Here is a 23,566-nt window from a genome sequence, read left to right as displayed (position 1 = left end):
GACTGCACAGAAATTTACTAGGCAGAGGGCAGCTGTTTCCCTTCTTTGTGGAAGGACCAACCCTGAGGTTCTGTGAAAGTTGGTCTGTCTTTGCCTTATTCTCACTACTTTGTGATTTTGTTTTGTTAAGGATGGCTGGCAAGATTAAGGGTCATTGAGCTTTCTATACTTTTGTTATTTTCTCTGTCTCTCCAAACATTTTAGCTTTCATTAACTTTAATCTCTGTTTTCTGCTCTTTACTCTGAGCCTTTGTGTTTGGCCTTATTTTGACAGAAATCATAGTCTATTTCTGTTTCTTCAGTCATAATGCCTGCAAAAATCACAGTTGGCCTTCCCAGCTCTCCATGGCTCCAGGTAGTAAGAGACCTGCTCTATCCAAAGAGGTGTGAAAGAAGCAGGGGCTTCTCCACCATCCCAGCTGCTGTTCCCACTCCTACCTGCCCTGTAGGCTTTGCCCAAAGCACTATTCTCTTTACTTGGATGTCTTTCCTGTATCTGTTTATATGAGCTCTTCTTATGCTTCAAGTCCTGCTTCCTCTCTTACCTCTTCCAACAAGTGTTCTCAGATACTCCCAGTGGGAATTCGCCCATTCCTCTTCTTTATTCCTGGAGAGCTTTGTATTCTGTTAAATAGTTGCCATCACTTGCTTTTATGTAAGAGTTGTAGTTGTGTGTCTCATTAATCTGTAATCTTTGAGGTCTTAAGAGGTGGGATTCATGTCATCTTCATCTTGGTATGCCCATTGTGGCTTGTGTAGTACCCAGCATAGCCAACAGGCTCAATGTTCAACCAACAGATGTTTTGCAGCCCACCTCCTTGGTGCTGCCTTAACGCTGGGCATCTAATACAGAGCAAGACACAGGCACAGTGCCTGCTTAGGAATCTGCAGGGTTGAATTGAGCCCTGCCAGTTGCCATTCTTAAATTGTCATACTCTTGGCAATTTTCTCCCAGCCTGTTCACCTGGATATTTCCCCTGCATGAACAGGTGGCTTTCACTCTGTCACACATACTTGGATTCTTCCTCCTCGTACCTCACATCTAAGTGGAAGTTGTAGTATATACTTTCTCTCCATCACGTGCTCTAAGGTAGGCTTAAAATGGTGTTGTCTATTAAATGCCTTGAGTTCCAGGGAGAGGAGACCAGGTACGATGTGGTTATCCAGAGAGGAGTATTATCGGAGGCCATTTGGAAAGCTCTTTCTAGCTCCCATGGCCTCTTTGCTCCTTTCTCCGCTTGTTAACAATCCAACCAGAGAGAGGTGGGGGAGCTCCAATCAGTTCCTCTTGCTTATTATCTAGTCTGGTTTGGTAGACTGGTTGAACCTGTGGATGAGAACCTGAGCTGGTGACCTCTAAGGTGGGAGTATGGCCATTGGTCTACCGTCCTTCTCACCCACAGTTTTTTGGGGAAGGTCTCTACAGATCTGTCACCCCTTTTAGATGGGAGGAAATAAACTGTCCTTACTGCTTCATCATTTACAGCCTTTATAGTCTCTGTGGTAATCTCATGTAAAGTTTTAAATCCTTTAGTTTCACGCCCCAATTCATTTTGTCATTTGGCTTTTTTAAATGTTGATTTCAAATCTCAGATGAAAATATATTGTGAGAAAGTCTGTAGTTTAAACTTAATGAAAGTAATAATCATGAGGCAACCCAGACCATAAAAAAACCCAAGGCGTAGAAATTCAGTGTGACTCCAGTGTTAAACCTTAAATGTATTTGGGGAAATGCACTTTGTTGAGTAAGGTTTAACAAAGACAGGGGATTCTTTTCTGGACTTTTAAGGTAGGCCCATCATCCAAAGCATCCTCTTCCTAATTTCAGTTTCCCAGGTGGAATCTCACACCTCCGCTGGGGCACACCCTTGTGGTGTTGATTGTGGCCTCTCCTTGGAAAATCTCCCTGATGTTAAGTTTTAGGCGCAGATCCTTCTAATCCAGGCAGGTAAAGAGGAGTGCTCTTCCAGCACCCAACGCTGTCCACACCTAACAGGATGGGAAAGAACTGTAAGCCCTTGCTGGACCTGCCCTGTCCTTCTAACCCCCTTCAAGTCCTGTCAGCCTCCTTGGGCTATGAGGGAGGCGGGTAGAGAAGGAGCCCTGGTGGTGAGGAAGGGAACTGTGCCCACTTTTCTCCGTCACTGCAGTTCCCTTAGACACCCAGGTTTTGGTGTCATATCCCGTCACAAGTCTGAGAGGAGAGGATGGGTTACGTAGCGTGATAAGGTATTTGAATTCTTTAAGGGTTATGGGGAAGTCTCAAATAACGCAGATCCTTCATGAGCATGACGGCAGAGCATCTTGCTTTCAACCTGTCTCTTTTTAGGATGAAGACTTCACAGGTAGGGTTTTTGCTCTTAAGATTACCTGCGAGAGAAATGGTGGTAGGGATCCTAGGCTGTTGTTTTGGTTGTTGTCTTTTGTCTTCAATTTGTTTCAACAAGGACTCTAGCAATTTTAAATGAGAAGAAGAAAAAAAAGTTGGCCACCTGGAAAATGGGAAAAGGAAAGGGATGGAAACAGGAATGAAATTGGATCCCAAATGGATACCATGAAGTCCTTGCTTGGTGTCATACTGAGACCTGGGAGTGTGTTCAGTTTGACCAACCCAAGGTTTTGTTTTAATTTGAATTAATTGCCAAGATTTTTTACATTAGATAATTTCATATAAAAATACCAATTTCTGCAACTTATCTTGAAAAGTCAAAAGATCTGGATCACTGGATGTGTACCTTCACAGGGCCACAGTCATCTGGAGAGGACAGGTGCCTTCTGGTCGCCCCCAAATCCCTCTGAACCCCTTCCTTTCCATTATTAACCTGGACTCTGAAGGTAGTTGAACTTGTGATCCGAACCTTGAGGCTACTTGAATTGCTTAAGGGGCTGCCCCCAGTTTGGCTGTCAGCTTCCTTTAAGCCAAGATGAAGAACACACTTAAGAGTTGCAGAGTTTGCTTGGTTTAGAGCTGAGGTTCTCATCCCTGGCTGTGGCAGAGACTCATCTGGGAAGCTTCTAAAGATGCTGATGCCCCTGTCCCCACCACAAGAGATTCTGATTCATTGGGGTGGGGGATGGGGGGGATGAGTCAGCAGACCCGTGGCTACTGATATGCTTGGTTGCCATCTCAAAGTCCTGCAGCCACCGTCCAGGGGAGAAGGACCGTTGGGGCACTGTCTGCCAGCCTGGGGTCACAGAAGCCTTTGCCTACAGCCCATTTCCCCTCTCCCAAGGAGTCACCTTTCCTGGCTACTCCCCACCTATCTGAGGAAAGGTCCTGAGCACATCTTCATCCTCCCAGATCTCATTTGGTGGCTTCTTCTGTACATAAATTAAGGAAGAGTAGAGGCAGAGAGGTGTGTCTTTCTCCCGACAATGGGAACCGTTGTGACTGACACTCTCCAGTCAGAAGAAGCTCCTATTTTTAATTCTTCTCCCATTCCAACTTTTGTCATCCTTGATAAAGGACTAGACATTTATTTGCATACAGTGACTTTTTCTGTTAGACCTTGCCTTCATAGAAGCACACAGACAAAATAATGACCTTCAACCTTTTTGTAGAATAAACTATATTCATATTTATAAAATAAAAATATAGCAGAATTTTTTTCCAGGATTAAGGAATACTACATTCAGATGCTTTCCTCAGTTTAATTCTTAAGAATGAGTCTTTTGATATTGATACTTAGTTTGGAATATAATAATGTGACTAAATAATACCAGAATTTTCTCAGAAGTACAGAGGAGAAAATTTCTCTCTTAAAAGCAAATGATAAAACAAGCCTAAGGAAATTTTTTGAATGATGGATGTTTTCTAAAACTGGATTGTGGGGATGGATGCACAATGGTATACATTAACTAAAACTCATCACACTGTACACCTAAAATGGGTGAATTTTATGGTACATAAATATCTCAAAAAAGTTTTTTTTAAGTCCAAAAACAAGGACAAAATTGATCTAACTCAAATCTCTTATCTAATGTGGTGTTGTTGGGTAAAATAACTTGGAATTTTTTGGATCCTATATTTCACAGTATCTGGCGCTTGAAGCTTTGTTCTTTATTAGTTTGTTATTTCTCTTTGAATCAGTTTATTTGGCGTAAAACAAGCCCAAATGAATCCCACGTCATCTTAAAAAGTTTGATCTTCGTAGCTTCACGCAGGAAAATGTCTGTTTCAAAGATAGTCACTTTTAAAGCACTCAGCCACCAGGTGTGGAGCCAAGGATGGAATGAGAACGTTAAGTGGAGTGAGGTAGGGTGTGTGCCAGCACTAAGGTGAACCAGTTAGACTCTGCAAATCCAGGGGTTCTTGTAAAACTCTGCCTCTCTCCACATAGCTGTCCCGTTTTGAATTTTACAAAACAGGCCATTTAGAGTCATCCTTAATCTTTGTTAATCTCTGTTTTACTGTTTAGAACTAGCTTTGCTTACTTGCCCTGTAGAAGAGTTCAATTAAACTTTATTCCGCTAGAGTCAGTCACATTTACCCAATATACTTAGGCACAAGTGAAGAACAGATTTAAAAGAACCCTGTTTTCCCTCTTTTTTTTAGGTGGTGAATTTAAACCATTAGAGGGACATCTCATTCTTAGTAAACGTTTAAAACAGAAACAAAATGTTGCTCAAAAATGTTATCCCCCTAAAACAGAACGCACTTGTTTGGGAACTAATTCTGTGTCTTTGAAAGTCACATGATCTAATTGGAATGAAATGTTTAAGGAACTATTAAAAAAAAAAAAAAGGTTTGGGTCTGTGGTTTACAAATGGGAGTGTTTTTAGCCTTCAAATTACATGTTGCATTAAATAAGAATAAACCAAGAAAAGAAATCACTTGCCTCAAGCCCAATCTGGGTTCAGCATAACACTGAATCATTTCCTTCATAGAACAGCCCTGCGCTATGGCTCAGATTGTGACAGGGAGCTTTTCTCAGCACTGGAGGGTTTGGGGGAGGGACTAAGCAGGAAGAATAAGGACACATTTGCCGCCTTTCAGTCTGTGTTCTTCCTAGAATTAGCAGATTTATAGCTGTATTTCTAGGTTAGCATTTCATGTGTCTGAAGAATACGAGCGTAGTTTGTTTGAAAAATTGGCAGGGGCATGGGAGGGGTCTGTCTTCACCTCTGGGTTAAGATCCTTGCTAGCAGTTTCGTTCATTGGTAGTTTTTGCTGTCTCACTGACGCCGAGAGTCCTGGAATTAAACCCCGTGGCCAGCAGGCTGTTAGTTGGTCAGGAAATTCCAAATGGGTATAAATAAATGCTCTGCAGCAGCTCCTGGGCTCTTTGCCTGCTAACGTGTGCAGGCCCTTTAATGCTGAGGGAAGTGGGCCTGAGACTTGGCTTCCTGCTTGCTGAAAATCACAGTTATTTTGTTTCTGGGTGGGTAAGTAAGAAAGCCCAAAAAAAGAAAAATAGAGGAGAGTGTGACGTTTGGATGGGGGTTGGTGAAATATAAACTCAAGCTCTGTATGTTATAAAAAATATTTGCTTTTCTTACAGGCTGGAAAGAATAACTCAGTCCTGGATTTTTGGTTCAGTGACAGTTTCAGCTTTGGCCCGTGGCTCGAACATAAAGATGTCATTGTCGTGGGAGTGAGAGGTTGTATGTATATGTTAAGGTCTGAGTTTTTGAGTTTATGGCTTACTTAAATCCCAGAATTTCCTTTCTTGTTGGTAAATCCATTTTTGGTCATTTGTTTTCAGCTCTGTTTTTCTAATGGGGAGCTGCTCATTGCGCCTCAAAGCCGGTTTCTTTTTCTTATGTAAATACTGTAAAACAAAATAAGGGCTGGGATTCATATAATTACTTTAGCCCCACCCCCCAAAAAAGAAAAAACAAAAACTGTAATGCTTTGTTAGAAAAGCCTTTCTGTCCCGAAGTCCTAGCTTGTGCTGCTTCTCTGCTTTTCACAGAATTACTCTTTGGCACATTTCCTATGTATGCTTAGAGCAACGTGTTATTTTTGAAGGAAGTTTGGAAAACAGCATTTAGTCCCCAAGCTATGTCCCATCTGTGCGTGCATGACAAATTTAGGCTCTACTTCATCAGTAAGTCTTTAAATTAGACAGTGGACATGAGAAGGCAGCACTGCTGAGGCTGGTGAGAACAAGTACTGAAGTGCCCGTGGTATCTTGACTATTACGAGACAGATTTTGGGTAGAGTCGCTGCATCTTCTAGTTGGCACTGAACACTGGAGAAGAGGGCCATTATGTGACCCTCCCAGCCTCTGTAATGTCACGTCCTCCTTACTACAATGTGTCCTTTATTAACACATCGCCCATTCCATTCCCAGGAACTGTAACCCTTTCCACTTTCTTCCCGCTCACCGCTCACCTGCAGCCTGGCTTCTGGACTCCTAAGGCCTGCCCAGGATAGGACTGATGATGCAGCAAAAGGAAGCTGCATTTGGGGATTGTTAAGTTGTGCCACTTGTTACCATGCAGCTGGAAAGTGCTGCCCAATGGAGTGGGCAGAGAGCAAGGCCCTGGGCTCTGTATGAGTTCACCTGGTCTGACAACTGCTCTAATTAATTTCTTCCTTCATTTGCTCACACAGCATGCGATGTTATGGAATTTTGTGTGAAGTATAGTGAAAAGGGTCATGGTCTGGAAGCAACCTTTGGAAATCATTGAGTTCCACCAGTCCCCTCATTTTATGCGTACAAACCTTGTCGCTGAGTGTGCAATTCCAGACCCTTTTTGCCCATTGCTTGTCTATGAACTAGGAAGTATTTATAGCTCCTGTTCTTGTTTTATGAAAAAAATTATACCGTCCCCTGCCCCCAAGTTTAGGCAAGCCATTCTGGATGACTTCATTCATGGAAATGCAGTCAGTGGTTCTAAAGCACACGTCTCTGCACAGTGTGTTAAAGAATGCTCTACTCTTACGACTTCAGTAGAGATAGAAGAATGAGATTGTTGGTAAAAATTAGTGCCTGCCTTTGTCCTCTTATTGTGAGAAGAAAATATCTTAACTTGGTCGTAATATACTTTTTTTTTTTTTTAAAGGAATTCCTTTATTTTTATTATTTATTTATTTATTTAGTTAGTTTTGGCTGTGTTGGGTCTTCGTTTCTGTGCGAGGGCTTTCTCTAGTTGTGGCAAGTGGGGGCCACTCTTCATCGCGCTGCGCGGGCCTCTCACTATCGGGGCCTCTCTTGTTGCAGAGCACAGGCTCCAGACGCGCAGGCTCAGTAGTTGTGGCTCACGGGCCTAGTTGCTCTGCGGCATGTGGGGTCTTCCCAGACCAGGGCTCGAACCCGTGTCCCCTGCATTGGCAGGCAGATTCTCAACCACTGCACCACCAGGGAAGCCCTGTAATATACTTTTAAAGATTGGGGATGTTTGTCCACTTTTACTTTTTGTTTTATTTTACTTCCTTCCTATGCATAATTGATGCTGGACTAGGGCTCCCTGTATACCTAACCAGCACCCACACTCCACTCCCCTGAGCCCTAGTGTGCACACACATACACATGAACATCCCTTGCAGGGCCCAGCCAGCAGCTCCCTCAGCCAGCAGAAACCAATTTAGATGTTTAGCAAACTCGATTTTGAAAAGCATCAGAAATACCTCAAACCCTAGCTTTGTGGGGTAGGGAGAGAAAAAGCAGGGTGGAGGGAGAGGAGTTCTGGACTATCTGGATACCAGGGCTATTATGTGCTTCACCAAACAACAGAGGGTGGTCCAATAATAGTAAATAATAATAGTAGGCTGCCGACATAGCTCTAAGTGCTCCACAAAAACACTGTGAAGCAGGTCTGTTGTTTTCCCAATTATACAGCTGGAACAGAATCTAACTTGCCAGTGGCTGGAAAGTGGCAGCGGCAGGATTCGAACCCAGGCAGTCTGGTCCCAGAGTGCCTGATTTTAATCGCTACAGCTCTTCCTCCACCATACTTAATTAACTGGTACATGCCTAGACATGGGGTTTTTCATTTCACCAAATACCGAGCATGCTGTGTGCCAAGCACCATGCTATGCACTGAAAGATAGAAAAATACTGCTTGGTTCCTGCCCCCCAGCACACCTACAGTCTGGTGGGGGAAGACAGGCATGTACCTGGCAGTCACAACACAGGTCAGTACGTATGAGCAAAGAGTTCTAGGAGAATGGAGGGAAGAAGGTGACCAGTTCTTTCCAGGACAGAGCAGTTAGGGATAAGGGAAGACTCTACAAAGGATGGGATATTTGGGTTGGGCCCCTAAAGTGAAAGCAGCTAATTCTGACAGATGGAAAAAGCTGGGGAAGGGCGTGCCAGGTAGAGGGAACAGAGTAAGCAAAGGCAGATAGGCTTAAAGTTGCTTGGCTGGTTGAGATTCGGAGTGGGGTGGTGGACAGAGGGAGGAAACTGGGAAGTGCTGGATTGGGGCAAAATGGTTGAAGACATTTAATGCAACAGAAAGGAACTTTCGGACTTTATTTTCTATAATGGGGCTCCTGGCAACCAATCTGAAAAATTAATATTTGAGAAGCTCTATAAGTTTCCAGGGATACCTCAAGCAAATGTAAAATTCCTCAAAGAATATGTAATATAGGAGAGCAGAGACGTTAGGCTTGATAAGAAACAGGCAGCTTAATTTGCATATGGACAACTGCAGAGTGTTGGCCATGCTCCCTGGTGACTCACACTGACCGCTCTCACGTACCCCAAAGATCCTGGAGGCACCAGTAGAGGAGGTTATTATCATCTATGTCTATATAATTTATTTTGAAATAATTTCAAACTTAGAGAAAATTTATAAAAGAACTCTCATGCCTCCTTCATCCAGATTCAGATTCCCCAGTGGTTAATATTTTGCCACATTTGCTCTGTCTCTTTTTGCATGTATGTATGTGCTTGTGTGTGTGTGTGTATGTGTATAAAGACATGCATTTGTCATATCTCTTTAATCGCCTTCAATCTGAAACAGTTCTTAGCCTTTCCTTTCTTTGATGACCTTGACAGATTTAAAAATATATATATGGAATCTAAAAAAAAAAAAATGGTGCTGATGAACCTAGTTTCAGGTCAGGAATAAAGATGTAGACATAGAGGATAGACTTGAGGACACGGGGTGGGAGTGGAAAGCTGGGGCAAAGTGAGAGAGTGGCATGGACCTATATACACTACCAAATGTTAAATAGATAGCTAGTGGGAAGCAGCCGCATAGCACAGGGAGATCAGCTCGGTGCTTTGCGATGACCCTAGAGGGGTGGGATAGGGAGGGTGGGAGGGAGACTCAAGAGGGAGGGGATATGGGGACATATGTATGCATATGGCTGATTCACTTTGGTGTACAACAGAAACTAACACAGTATTGTGAAGCAATTATACTCCAATAAAGATCTATTTAAAAAATAAATTAAATAAAATAAAAATAGAGACCTGGGGATTCCCTGGCGGTCCAGTGATGAGGACCCCACGCTTGCACTGCCGGCGGCCTGGGTTCGATCCCTGGTCAGGGAACTAAGATCCTACAAGCCACATGGCGCAGCCTAAAGAAAAAGAGAGACCTGTCCTTTTGTAGGATGTCTTTCAGGTAGCATCCATCAACATTTCCAGATTCAGGCATGCCTTCCGGGCGGAAACTCAACAGAAATGATACTGTGCTCTTCTCAGAACATGACCTCAGGGGCACGTGTTGGTAGCCTTGATCACCGGGTCCACGTGGTTCTTGGTCAGCTTTCTGCACCATACCATCACCATTTTTCTCTTTGTGATTGACATGTATTTTGTGGGAGGCATTCTGAGGCCACACCAATATCCTGTTCTTCAGTAGGAAATCTTTACACACTAGACTTAGCAACCGTTGATGATTCCTGCCTGAGTCAGCTACTGTTAATAATCGTTGTTAAATGGTGATTTTCTGTTTCCATGATTCTTTCTTTATTTATTGAACTATAAATTGGCACTCTATTATATATTTCTTATAGCATTATGGACTCACAGATACCTGATTTATTCAGTGGACTGAAATCTGCTACTATCATTAATCATACTATTTTGATGCCCAAATTATCCCAGATTTGGACAGTGGAACCTAAGAGAGTTTTGGAGCCAACTAGACCCCTGACACTGTTTTTAAATAGCTCATCTGATGTGCGCTGACACTTGAGATTAATAACTAGTAGGTACCACCTGTTATCTGAGTTCTAAAGGTTGTATGCACCTCAGGCAATAGGGGTCACCTGCAGCAAGTTCCTTGTCAGGCAGGCGGGCAGAACACTCAGGTGACTAGAGGCAAGCCGATCTGAAATTCAGCTTGTCAGAGACCATGTAGTGGGTAGAAGTGTTGAATTTTCATAGTGTATTGCTTACATTCTCCCAGACCCTCTCCTTTGTCTTTAGCCTTCCCTTGGGTAACTCAGGCCCTGGTCAGCGTGGGCAGAGAAGTAGGGGCTGGGGCTGGGAGCACTATGGTTTGGCAATAGCTTGCCACCCATCTTTCTCTCTCTCCTCCACGAAGACACTTGCTGGCTGCCAGGGTCAACATTGTCTTTGCTACACAGACATTTTCAGTCCCTGCTGTGCCCATTCTAGTTTCACATATGGAGCAAGTTTGTGCTCTGCCTCTCAACATGCTAAATCAGAGCCTGCATTCCCTAAAATATCCTCTCTTCTTTCTTCCTGCCCTCGCTCATGCCACCCCTGTTCCTCCCAGATTAGATTTATCATACTTCTCAAAAGGAAATCCCATCATTTTTCTCTGCAGTGAGTCATCCATTGGTTTAAAGAAAAATATTTGCTTTTTTATTAGCAGAATGAGGTCATAGATAGAGCCCCAGAGGATGAGTACAAGGACTGATCCCCGTCTCTAGCTCTGCCCAGAGGAGCTGAGATTTGTCAGGCCTTCTCAGTTTCCTCTTGAATAGTTTAGGGGGGAGGATGTGGACCACAGGCTGCCACCAAATGCAGGCAGGCTCTAAGTTCTGGTGGTTTTAACACTATGGCTAGCACTTATCTAGTTGAGTAAATAAAACTCACACAGTGCAAAGGAATTTGTGATACCACAAGAAAAATTCACAGGGACTTGAACAGCCCATGGAAAACCTAATGGAGGCCACCGAAGAGAATTTTAATACATACTCCAGCATCTAGCCAGATCAGCCTTGCTAAGATGCAAATCTCATCATTTCACTCCCGTGTTTAGACCCTTCAACAGCTACCTGATGCACTTGAGAACCACAGACCTGACTCCCAGGGCCCTGTGTGATTGGGGCTTGGTCCCTTCTCTGCCTCGTTTAGTGTTTTCTTTATCATGCAAAGCTCTTTTCAGTTTCTAAAAGTGGCAGGTTTCACATATGCTGTTTTCTCTGCCTAGAATTTCTGCCATCCCAGTCTCCCTGCCAGACACCCACCCGCCACCCACCCCCCGACACTCTTAGCCCAGTGGACTCCTCAAATACAGCACCCTGGCAGAACACTCCCTGCGCTCAGCCCAGGTGGGATCCCTGCTCTGCCCTAGCATAATCCTGTCTTTTACTCTCACAGCACTTATCACAGTTGCTTTTATATATGCATCCTTTGTCTGTCTCCTATAGTTCACAAGTTCTACCCAGGTAGGCTCTCTGTCCATTTTGATTTGCCCCTAGCAGTGTTTGCCACATGGTAGGTTCTTAATAAATACTTACTGAATGAAAGAATAAATCCATCTTTCAGTCTGACAGTTGCATCTTCCCTAGGTCAAATTCCCTCTCTGGGGTGTGGGAACAGGTAGACCTGGAATGTGGGACCAGTATGAAGAGGAGCAGTGATGGGAGACAATGGAAGATGTGCAGGTTAATGTCTGTGGGGACAGGTTACAAAAGCAGAGATAAGATCAGCTGTGAGAGGAAATCTAAATATTTAGGGGGAGAAGCCAAAAGGAGTTACGAAGAGTTTCAGATATGAGAAAAAAAAAACACATTATAACTTAGCCACGTAAACAAACCTAGCCTGTAAAATTGAGTTATGCTACGTATGACGTGTCAGTTGGCCTGGTATTTCGCATGAACTCTGGCATGCACTTTGCTTTTCTTCATGTTGTCATTTTATTTGAACAAAGCATTTGGGTAGCTGTTTAAAACAGCTGCAACCTGCAAAGAAGTCTAGGTGAAATCAGGTAGGTAGTATAAACTCCATGGAACAGGGATTCAGGCTTTATAGAACAGGCCCTAACATCTAATAGGTGCTCATCATTTGAATGAATGATTGGATGGATTTGTTAGCTAGGAGGGGAAAAGAGCAGATATAAAAATAACTCTTTGGTAAATGAAAAAGCAAGAGACAGTCTCATCTGCCATACATTCTTGGAAAACAGAATGAGGAACACTTACATTGTTGTCCTGAATTTCATTGTGTGTTCTCTAACAAATGGTATTTCTCAATAGATTTGGTACGAGAAGCTCCTTGTGTCTCAGTCTTAATGCTGACAGTGTCATCAGGAGAGCTTTCCAGTTAAACCTGTCCAGAAGGACCTGTTCCACGTCACTGTCTTCTTCATCCCCTACTCCATGCCTGGAAAAGTTGATTTGCTAGCTCAATTACTTTCGTACTCTGAGTAATTAACTTCATGAGAAGTTCTCTCTCTTAAAGTTCATCTCTGAGTTGATCCTACTGCTTTTCTTTCCTGCCTCTCAGCCTTAGCTGATGTCGAATCTTTTTGACTGCTTCAAACAGCAGGATGCTTACACTCTGCTGCTTTTAAGTATGGGAATCTATGTTTAATTATGTGCTTCTTGGGGATTGACTCAGCTCTTAAGGCAAAAACTTCATGCTTCATGTGAGAGGGGACAATACGGTAATGGGAATTAGAAGAGTTCTTCAGTTTCAATAGTCAGGTAGACTATCTGGTGAAGAAAAACACATAAAGAGTGTGTGGAAGTCTTGGCACATAGGTGCAATTATTTTTCACGCCACCATTAGTCAGTAATTGGGCCTAGAGTTTGCAGCAGTGAAACCAGAACAAAGAAGTCATTGTCTCCTAATTAATAGATAGAGTAATAATATTAAAGTTTTGTCCATTTAAAAGTTCACCGGGACACATTATTTCAGAAACCTCCAGTGTTTTTTTGCTCATAGTAAAGAATGGCTCACTGTGATAAGTGTATGTAGAAAAGTATTTAGTGGTTTCTGGCTCAAAAATGGCATTTTTATTACCCTGTCACTTAAGCATGATGGTGTGGTCCCACTGAGAAGAGGAAGACTTGGAGACCACAGCTTACATGGCCACATTCTCAGTTGCTATATGTGAATTTTTACTCTGCTCACTGTCTTTAGCATAGGCATTCTCAGCCTCAACACCACAGTGTGCACTCAGTATCCACAGGGGATTGATTCCAGGACCCCTCAGGGATACCAAAATCCGTGGATGCTCAAGTCCCTTATATAAAATGACGTAGTACAGTTGACCCTCTGTATCTGTGGGTTCCACAGATAAAGAGGGCCAATTGTATTGACGTTTCGGACTGGATAATCCTTTGTTGGGAAAGGTAGGACCCTCCTGAGCATTGTAGGATGTTTAGCAGCATTCCTGGCGTCTACCTACTAGATGCCAGTAGCACCACTTCTTCTAGTTGTGGCAAGCAAACATGTCTCCAGAATTTGCTAAATATCCCCTGGGGGCAGAATCACCCCCAGTTGAGAAACACCACTAGCAGTTTAGTACTCCCAGACTAGTTTCTTCTAATCTGCTGCCTCCTGGCCAGTACATTACTTTTTATGTCTTCCCAAACCAAATATTTGGATATTAAGTTTAGTTTCCTTGAAAAGTTAAAACCATATAATGCTTTATGAATCTGAATGAAATGGCTTTTGAAATAGCCATATCTCCATTGCAATTTATTAATGCAGAAAAATTGCAAGGAAAGTTTCAAATTGTTCTTGAGTCTATACACTTGCCTTGTCACAGAGCTCTAGTTTTACAGGTAGCAAACATATAATTAAAGAGTAGAATTACCATCAGTTTGTTGATTTCAGCTTTTCTCTGAACGCACGGGAATCTGGTCTGGACTTGGGGAGTTGTCTCTAGTTGGTGCTGTCACATTTGGTGTTTGGTTACCGCAAATTGCTAACTGTACAGACTGGGTTGGGGGAGAGAAGAGGGAAGAGGGACTCTGACCCTTGGTGTCCAGGAAGTTGGTCGACCCAGAGGTGATGGCAACCTGAGAAGCCACGTGGACCACTGTTAGAAGCCCATCCACTTAGCCTGGCACACAGATACAAATTCTGGTGGTTCCGCCTCTTCGCTTCACTTCTGCCTTGCCTTTTATTTATTTATTTTTCTATGCACTACCCCCCTCCCACTAGACTGTGAGCCTTGTGAGAACAGGGGCCTTGTCTCCTTTGTTCACACTGTGTCCCCAGCTCCTACAATAATAGTACCTGGAAAATAGTAAAAAGAGAGAGAGGTGTTACCAAAATTGTTTTTTTTTTTTAATCAATCTTGATTATAAATATAAGTTAAATATATGAATCATTTTTTTATTTGGTCCTCACGTCACGCTTGGGTACTATAACATTTTAACTGATCCCCTTGAATTTAATCTCTTTCCCTATCTCAGTTTAATCCACACACAGCTATGAAGACGATCCTTGTTGAGCCTTTTAGCCCCCTAGCACAGGGCCCGGCATGCAGTCTATCAGTGACTAAATGGACGAGATTCCCCTGCTCGAGGACCCAGTGTGGTGTCCTCTCCTGTACTTGGTCATCCCCCTCTCTTCTAGCCTCGTCTTTGCTTGAACTGCACTAACAGGCTCTGCCTGGCTCTTCCCCACCACCTACCTGTCTTTCCATTTTACTCTCTCATCACTTACCTTGTCTTCAGAACTCATCTCCTGGTTAACTCCATTCTGTTTTTGATCATTTATTCATATATCATCAGATTGTGCTTGTTGATAATACACCTTTGTAACTGACCTAACTTAGTGTTATGTTTAGGGTGTTTGGCATTTATCTCACAGCTAGACTGTACCTCATTTTATTTCTTATAAATCCTTCCTCCTACTCTTTCCATTGAATAGGACCATTTTCTGCACCCAATTAAGCTTTCAATAAATGCTATATAATGAAGGTAGAGGTGGTGCCAGGAGCAGTCTCTACCACTGGATTTCCAGACATTCAGAAAATTCTTGTAAACACCAGGGACAGCACTCTGATTCCAGACTATTTCGTTAGAAGCTGTTACTTTCTGGATTCCAGTTGCAGGTAACAGCCAGTGGTTTTTGGCTTTGTGTAAGCAGGCATAGCTCTGTTAGTCCAAAAAGGCTTTTTAGGAAGTTAAGAGTCTCCTTTATAACCCATTCAGAGATTTTTTTTTTAACTGTTGTTTTTACACATCCTTAATTATTCTTGAATTTATCAAATTTTCTGTGATGAAAATGTTTTAATGTAACATCTCCCCCAGTTTATCATTAAACATTTTTCTTTTCAAGATCTGGTCTTAATTTTTTTTTTTTTTTTTTTTGTGAGTGGGAGAAGAAGTACACTGGGGAGAGAGTACTGTATCCATTAGAGTTCAGTTTTGCTCTAAGTAACAGAGACCCCAAACAAACAATAGCTAAACAAAATAAAAGTTTATCTTTCACATAAATGTGTAGAGGTAGGCTTTCCAGGAGCAGTGTAGTGCTCTGATCCACAAAGCTCTTAGAGACCCAGGTTCCTTCTAGCACCTTGTTCCTCCGTCCCTAAGTATGATCTCATAGTCCAAGATAGCAGTGCTTTGTTCCAGTCATCACATCTGCATTCCAGGCCGCAGGATGGAGGAAGGAACAAAGAGAAAGGCTGTCAAAGAACAATTCCTGTGTCTTTTAGGGGAGGCTTTTGGGAGTTGCTACATGACATATCTGCTTATGGCCATACTAACAGCAAAGGAGGCTAGGGAAATATAGTGTTTATATTTGACCAACTAACCAAAGAGAGTCCTATTAGTGTAGAAGAACGAGGTAACATACTGAGGAACATCTAGTTATCTTTGCTGTGGCTGCCCCGTACATCCCGCTGTCAAATGAGCTTTCTTGGAGTTTATTTCAATACATTCCTCTTGCTTCAAAACAGTGACTTCTTGTAATCATATTTTTTTAAAAGATGAATACCTATGTGTTGTAAAAATTTGTAAAAACATAAAGAACAACGTTAAAATCACCATGATTCCACAACCTAAAGATAATCACTGAAACAGCATCATGTAAGAAATGTCCTTAACACTAATATAGAACAAGCAACTTCAGACTACAGAGTATTTAGATGTTTTTCAAGGTTCTCTGCTGTACCGTATATGCAGTTATTCCTTCAGTAAACATTATAAAACATCTTAGTCCCCAGCATCTTGTTAATTCATGTGTGTGGTTGGAAGGGAGAGCAAAGAAAGAACTTTTAAAAATTAAATTTGTTGCTCTCAAGATACTGACAGTCTAGTACTGAGAGGCAAGACAGACATAGATGAAAAAGTTGGTAAATCAATCAGGGCATATAAGTGCTGTATTTGTGTTAATGTATGTAAAGGTACACTAGAAAGCAGAAGACAAAATAATCATGACACTAGGTGTCTTTATTTAATGGTAGAATAATTTGTACTGTGGACAACTGTTTGGAAAAATGACACCTTGAGGATACATCTTGCTTTTTAGTTGCTGGAGAATGAAATTTGGATTACAAGTCCTTAGAACAGTCTGATCAAGCTTTAACACGGTTAAATTCTAACCTCTCCTGATTCCCTGATTTAGAAGTCCAAAGTTCATTTAGGGGTAATTCATCATGACCTGTGCCTTTTGTGAACTTCAGAAATAACTAAAGATGGGCCAGTTGAATTTCGCTGAAAAATGGGACGTGATTTTTTTTTTTAATCCTGACGTTATTGCATTAAAAAAAAAAAAGTTTTTGAGGAGAAATCAACGAAAATTAACCTTTCCTAATGAAAATGCTTAAGTGAGAAAATTAACGATGTTAAGACATACACAGAAAAACCTAAGTGCTCTATCAAAATACTAACAATTGCCACTAGATGGTGAGATATGAGTGACTTTTTTTTTCTTTAGATGGTCCGTACATAACATTCTTTTTTTGTATTCCTCATCGTGTTCTTTTTTTTGTTTTTGAAGTATAATTGCTTTACAATATTATAGTAGTGTACAATATTATATATAGGTGTACAGCATAGTGATTTTTTTTAACAAGCAAAGTGGTTTTTAAAAAGTTATTTTATTTTATTTATTTTATTTTCTAAGAAACCTTCACTCGTGGCAAAGGCACAGTGGAGATTACTGTTAAAGGATAACTCCTTGATCCCTGTCCTGAGCCGAGCGCGGGGAAGGTTTCCGCCCGCCCGCCCGCTCTGGAACCCATGCCGCGGCGGGTGCTCTCGGAACCCACAGAGAACAGTGGGGCCCATTGTGCCTCCGGCTTCCTCAGGTGGCCCAGGACCGAGGCCGCCAGTTTCCACACCAGAACACACACCCTTTCATGAAGAAGGGACCTGTGCGGCAAAGACAGAGCCTCTCTGTGGAGACATTGAAACTGCCGGCTTTCTTTTGACTCCTGGCAAAACTGGCCAGAAGAACACACGTTTTCAAAAGCTCCGGGCTTCCTGTTTGCCTTCAGAAAGCGGGGGCCGCCGAGTAGCTGAGGGCGCCCGGGGGTGGGGTTGGCGAGCCGCTTCGACCTCATTGGTGAGGACCCGGCCTATGGCGTGTGCGCCCGGCCCGCCGGCCGAGTTCCCCCAGTGTCCACCCTCCTGCGCTGACGGGGTGGAGAACCTGGGCCCCCGAGCTGGAGTGCGGGCGGCTGGCCGGCGGGAGCGCAGCGGGCGCCCGGTAGGTGTGCGGCCAGCGGGCGGGCGACGGGGCCTCCCCCGGGGCGCAGTCCCCGCCGGCCCGGGAGCGGGGCGGGCGGCAGCGGGGAGCACCCGGCCGGGAGGGTCTAGGCCGGCCCAGCTTAGAATCAACCCGTGCCGTGAGATCTGTCTGACACCCAAGCCTGCCGTTTTTCTTTGCTGATGGAATTTCAGGCAGCACTGGAAACAGGTCTGGCTGCATACTTTGAGAGAGTATTGTGGAGAGAGAGTTGTCCTTGTGGAGTTAAAAAGGAAAGAAGACACGTTCTGTTAGCCTGAGCACAAGTTTCCGGGCGCAGAGCTCCTCATCAGCTTACCCTTCCTTAGGCTAGAAAATGATTGGTGTTGAGCACCTCTTTCAAATAGAGTCCTTTTTCCACGTGGTTTAAAACTGAAATCTAATGGCCAGATTCTAACAGCTAGAACAATTTAATGTTGTTTTAAATGAGGACACGAAGAGAACATAACCTTTTTATTCCTCTGCCTGGCAGTTTTCTTTTTTGTACTTTTCTTTCCAGCGTTTCAGAGGGAAGAGGGGGAGTGGAGGTAAAAGGTTTCCTCAGAGCTTTCACACTGTCGGGTGTCACATTCAGCACTGTCAAGGGTGGGAAGCACAGGCCAGCAATCCAAATTGCTGGAAGTACCTGGACCTTGACAGCAGTTAGGTGGGCTTTTACACCCAAGGGTAGGGGCAGGGGTACAGATGGCTTGCATTTTTACTCATCTCTTTGGGATCCTTCCCATAGCTCTCAAATGCAGATCTTGTTATTATGACTCTAGGAAAACACATTACTTAATCCCGCAATTTAAACAAACAAAAACGGCCTTGTTTTTCAGTTTGAAATGCATAGCTCAGGTCAGCAGCAAGGTCTGTGCCTTGAAAGATTCCTGTTTTCCTTTTCTAAATGGTTTAGCCAGAAGTAGCATTTATCAAATGCCACAAGATCCAGTGTTTGGAGTATAGGTTTGCCCTTATTTTCATTCTCCTTTGCATCTGTTTGGATCCATCACAAATGCAAAACAAGGTATTCTTGGAATAGTGAATGTTTTGTCCAAAAGAAGTCAAAGAAGAAAAAACGTTTCCTCTGGTGGGATAGGGTTTGGTTTGGTTTTTAAATGGGAAGACACACAATATAGGTGAAGTCTGTCCTCCCAACTGTTCTTGCCCCCATGCTGCTGGAGTTAATCACTCAGTGTCCCCTGTGTCCCAGCTTTCTCTGCAAGGAAGGTGTCAAGGCAAATTGTGACCTTGTGGGGGTGGTCAGGAACTGGGTTATGCTGGCCACCAGTTAGAAAAGCTGTACGGTCTGCAAAAGAGCAGTAGGTGGGAGAACTCAGGTCCAGGCTTCCTGGATCTGCACTGACTTGGTCTGTTACTTTAAGACTTCTCACTTTTTGTGCCTCAGAGTACACTTTATAAACTAGGAGTCATAATGACTGCTGTCTATACTTCAAAGGAACTGTAGACAGCAAAAGAAATGATCAACTTGAAAATGCTTTCCAGTCTTTTTAATGCATTCTTTTTTAAAAAATCAAGTATTTAGTAAGGACTTACTGTGTGCCTGGCTCTTAAAAATCATTTTCTCATTACATTCTTTTAACAACCTTATGATTTAAATACTTGTATTTGCATTTTTACTCAGGGGGAAACTGAAGTTCTGAGAGGTTTGTTAACTCTCTCACCCAGTTGTTAAGTTGTAGATTCAGGGTTAGAACATAGATTTGTCAACTCTTAAATCATACTAGCTTACCACACTGCAACATACGACAAATGTTAGTTTTTACCATTATGAGTATTACATGGCATTATAATATTCTCTTCTTTGTCTCTTAGGAAAAGCAGATGATGTTCTTTATGGAGATCATGACAGGGGACAAAAAGGTCCTTATTTCGTGGAGACCCCCTATGGTTATCAACTAGACTTAGATTTCCTCAAATACGTAGATGACATACAGAAAGGAAACACCATCAAGAAAGTGAACATCCAGAAGAGACGGAAGCCATCTGTGCCATGCCCAGAAACCAGGGCCACACCTAGTCATCAAGGTGTGTGGACTTCCACTGAATCCCTCTCATCCTCCAACAGTGATGACAACAAGCAGTGCCCCAACTTCCTCCTAGCCCAAAGTGAAGTTACATCAAGTCCAATCCCAAGGCCACCTGCCCCTCTGGAGACCTCACCCACTTTTCTTACCATCCCAGAAAGCCGACAGCTGCCACCACCATCCCCGCAACTCCCAAAGCACAACCTTCATGTCACCAAGACACTGATGGAGACCCGGAGAAGACTCGAACAGGAGAGAGTCACCATGCAGGTGGCACCTGGTGAGTCCCGAAGGCCCGGGCTGGCCAGTTTCGGAGGCATGGGCTCCACGAGCTCCCTCTCCTCATTTACGGGTTCTGGAAACCACAATCCTGCCATGCACCAGCATCAGAATGGCTACCAAGGCAACGGGGATTATGGTGGCTATGCCCCAGCTGCTGCCGCCACTTCTTCCATGGGCAGTTCCATCCGCCACAGCCCTCTGAGCTCAGGGATCTCCACTCCGGTGACCAACGTGAGCCCCGTGCACCTGCAGCACATCCGTGAGCAGATGGCCATTGCCCTGAAACGCCTGAAGGAGCTAGAAGAGCAGGTGCGAACCATCCCTGTGCTCCAGGTAAAGATCTCTGTCTTGCAAGAGGAGAAAAGGCAGTTGGCTTCACAGCTGAAAAACCAAAGAGCTGCATCCCAGAACGATGCCTGTGGTGTGAGAAAGAGGTCCTACAGTGCTGGGAATGCATCCCAGCTGGAACACCTCTCCAGGACCCGGACAAGTGGCGGGGAATTATACATTGACTATGAGGAGGAAGAAATGGAGACTGCGGAGCAGAGCACCCAGAGGATAAAGGAATTCCGGCAGCTCACAGCAGACGTGCAGGCCCTGGAGCAGAAGATCCAGGACAGCAGCTGTGAGGCCTCCTCAGAGCTCAGGGAGAACGGGGAGTGTCGGCCTCGAGAGCGCCAGTCTGTGGCTGTGGGTGCTGATGAGAACATGGACAGCATTGTGCACCACAGGGGCGCCGGGTCCTGCAAGGATGCTGCTGTAGGCACAGTCACCGAGACGAGGAATTCTGGGGTCAGCGTGACAGAAGCCATGCTTGGAGTGACTACTGAAGCTGACAAAGAAATTGAGCTGCAACAGCAGACCATAGAAGCCTTAAAGGAAAAGATCTATCGCCTGGAAGTACAGCTTAAAGAAACCACCCATGACCGGGAGATGACTAAACTCAAGCAAGAGCTGCAAGCTGCTGGCTCCAGAAAAAAAGTTGACAAAGCCACGATGACCCAGCCGCTTGTTTTCAGCAAGATGGTGGAGGCAGTGGTACCCACAAGAGACCAAATAGCTGGCAGTCACGTGGACGTGGTTGACGCCTGTGTCGGGACCTGCGTGCAGACAAATAGCGTAGGCACCTCCTGCCAGCCCGATCGTGAGAATAAAGTGGTGGGGCCTGAGCTGCCCATGAATTGGTGGATTGTTAAGGAAAGGGTGGAAATGCATGACCGATGTACTGGGCGGTCCGTGGGGACGTGTGACAAGAGCGTGGGTGTGGACGTCAGCGTCTGTGAAACAGGCAGCAACACGGAGGAGTCTGTGAACGACCTGGCACTCCTCAAGACCAACCTGAATCTCAAAGAAGTCCGCTCCATCGGCTGCGGAGATTGCTCTGTCGATGTGATCGTCTGCTCCCCAAGGGAGTGCACCTCCCGGAGTGTGAACACGGAGGCCGTCAGCCAGGTGGAAGCTGCTGTCATGGCAGTGCCTCGAACCACGAGCCAGCACAGCAGCACGGTTCTGGAACAGGTGTCCCAGTTCACCAACACCGAGATGGCCACCCTCACAGAGTCCTGCACCAACACTTCCCTCAGCACCATGGACAAGCACACCAGCACCCGGACTGTGGAGATGCGGACTGTGGCGGTCGGAGAAGGCCGCGTCAAGGACGTCAGCTCCGCTAAGATGCGGTCCATCGGAGTTGGAACGGTGCTCTCTGGCAGCTCTGGGTTTGACAGGCCATCCTCTGTGAAGACCAAAGAGTCGGGCGTGGGGCAGATCAGTATTAACGACAACTATCTGGTTGGTCTGAAAATGAGGACCATAGCTTGTGGTCCTCCCCAGTTGACGGTGGGGCCCGCAGGCAGCCGGCGGAGTGTAGGGGTCGGGGATGAGCCTGTAGGAGAGTTCGTGGAGAGCCCCCAGCCCCAGGCTCCGTCCAGAGTGGTGACAGGCTTGGATCACTACATTGAGCGTGTCCAGAAGCTGCTGGCAGAACAGCAGGCGCTGCTGGCTGAGAACTATAGTGAACTGGCAGAAGCTTTTGGGGAACCTCGCTCACAGATTGGCTCCCTCAACTCCCAGCTCATCAATGCCTTATCGTCAATCAACTCTGTCGTGAAGTCTGCAAGCGCTGAGGAGCTGAGGCCTGACTTCCTGAACACCAGCCTGGGTAAGGTCACAGGTAGGTGGCGCTCCTGAGGGTCCTGGGAGTGAGAAAGGATGGGGACAGTGGAAATCCAGGAGGTAGGGATTTTTTTTTTTTTTTTTTGCCTGGCGGAGCCATTTTTTGGAACCATGGAGAAAGCTTCAGAATGGTAATGGGTAGAATGAACACCAAGAATCTAAATCCATAAGCAGCTGTGCTGATTCTCATTATCTGATAGTTTCATTAAGGCTAGAAGAAGAAAAGCATACTAGTGTTGGCTGGCTTAAGGGCTGTCTTCGGGGGCTGCTGGTTTGATAGATGTCTTTCAGTTATTTACTTGCTCATTTTATACAGGATGGCCTGGAAAAAAGCCCTGCCCTGTTTGTAACCACAATTACCAGTATATGATCAATGAAAAAATACTGGTATGAAGTGTTTTTAATTAAAACTTTTTATGAGGGGAGAGAGATTCCATTAATTCATGTATCAGTTCAACAAATAATGATTAAATACCTGCTTTGTTTCAAACATAGGTATAGGCTGTTGTTTTCATGGTGCTTACATTTCCAGTTGGGGGCACAGGCAATAAACAATATACCTAAATATGTCAGGAGGTAATACATGCTATGAAGGAAGGAACTCCACTTAGAGGAACAGTGAGTGGTGGCGGAGAGGTGAGGGCAGTTGGAGATGGCGTGGTCCAGGAAGGCCTCTCTGACAAGGAGCCCCTGAGCCAGAACCCTGAGACAAGGGAGGCCTTTCATTTTGTTTTGTTCATTTTGTTAGGTGCTTACATTTTTGTCTTTCTCATGTTTTCCCTTATTCATTGGGATTCCTGCTCACCCCGGCTTTTCTTTTTTCTTTTTTATTAAAATAAATTTATTTATTTATTTTTGGCTGCGTTGGGTCTTCGTTGCTGCACGTGGGCTTTCTCTAGTTGCGGCAAGCAGGGGCTGCTCTTCGTTGCGGTGCGCGGGCTTCTCATTGCTGTGGCTTCTCTTGTTGCACAGCATGGGCTCTAGGTGTGCGGGCTTCAGTAGTTGTGGCACGTGGGCTTCAGTAGTTGTGGCTCACGGGCTCTAGAGCGCAGGCTCAGTAGTTGTGGCGCACGGGCTTAGTTGCTTCGCAGCACGTGGGATCTTCCCGGACCAGGGCTCGAACCCGTGTCCCCTGCATTGGCAGGTGGATTCTTAACTACTGCGCCACCAGGGAAGGCCCTGGCTTTTCTTTAAATTGAAGCTAAGAATGGAGAAATTACCCTGGAAGATTTGGTGACATGCTATTTCCCTGTGAGCCTCCCTAAAATA

General features: G+C 44.5%; 1 protein-coding gene across 12 annotated transcripts in view; it reads left to right on the top strand.

The window, feature by feature from the left end:
- The window catches only part of KANK1 (KN motif and ankyrin repeat domains 1), a 191,994-nt gene that overhangs the window by 144,353 nt on the left and 24,075 nt on the right, over window positions 1-23,566 (top strand). For 7 of the 12 annotated variants that reach the window (XM_059924842.1, XM_059924844.1, XM_059924839.1 and 4 more), the window contains one exon: window positions 19,629-22,295. In XM_059924842.1, coding sequence (XP_059780825.1) covers window positions 19,629-22,295 — 2,667 coding nt within the window. Of the gene's footprint in view, window positions 1-5,501; window positions 5,602-17,728; window positions 17,775-19,628; window positions 22,296-23,566 lie in introns of those variants that run through there. The other 5 variants (XM_059924845.1, XM_059924836.1, XM_059924834.1 and 2 more) reach the window with 3 other exon arrangements.

This window comes from Balaenoptera ricei, chromosome 6 (assembly GCF_028023285.1).
Source record: "Balaenoptera ricei isolate mBalRic1 chromosome 6, mBalRic1.hap2, whole genome shotgun sequence".
In the NCBI taxonomy this organism is placed as follows: Eukaryota; Metazoa; Chordata; class Mammalia; order Artiodactyla; family Balaenopteridae; genus Balaenoptera; species Balaenoptera ricei.
Note: the sequence above shows the minus strand (reverse complement) of the source record. Positions and strands in the feature narration are given on the sequence as shown.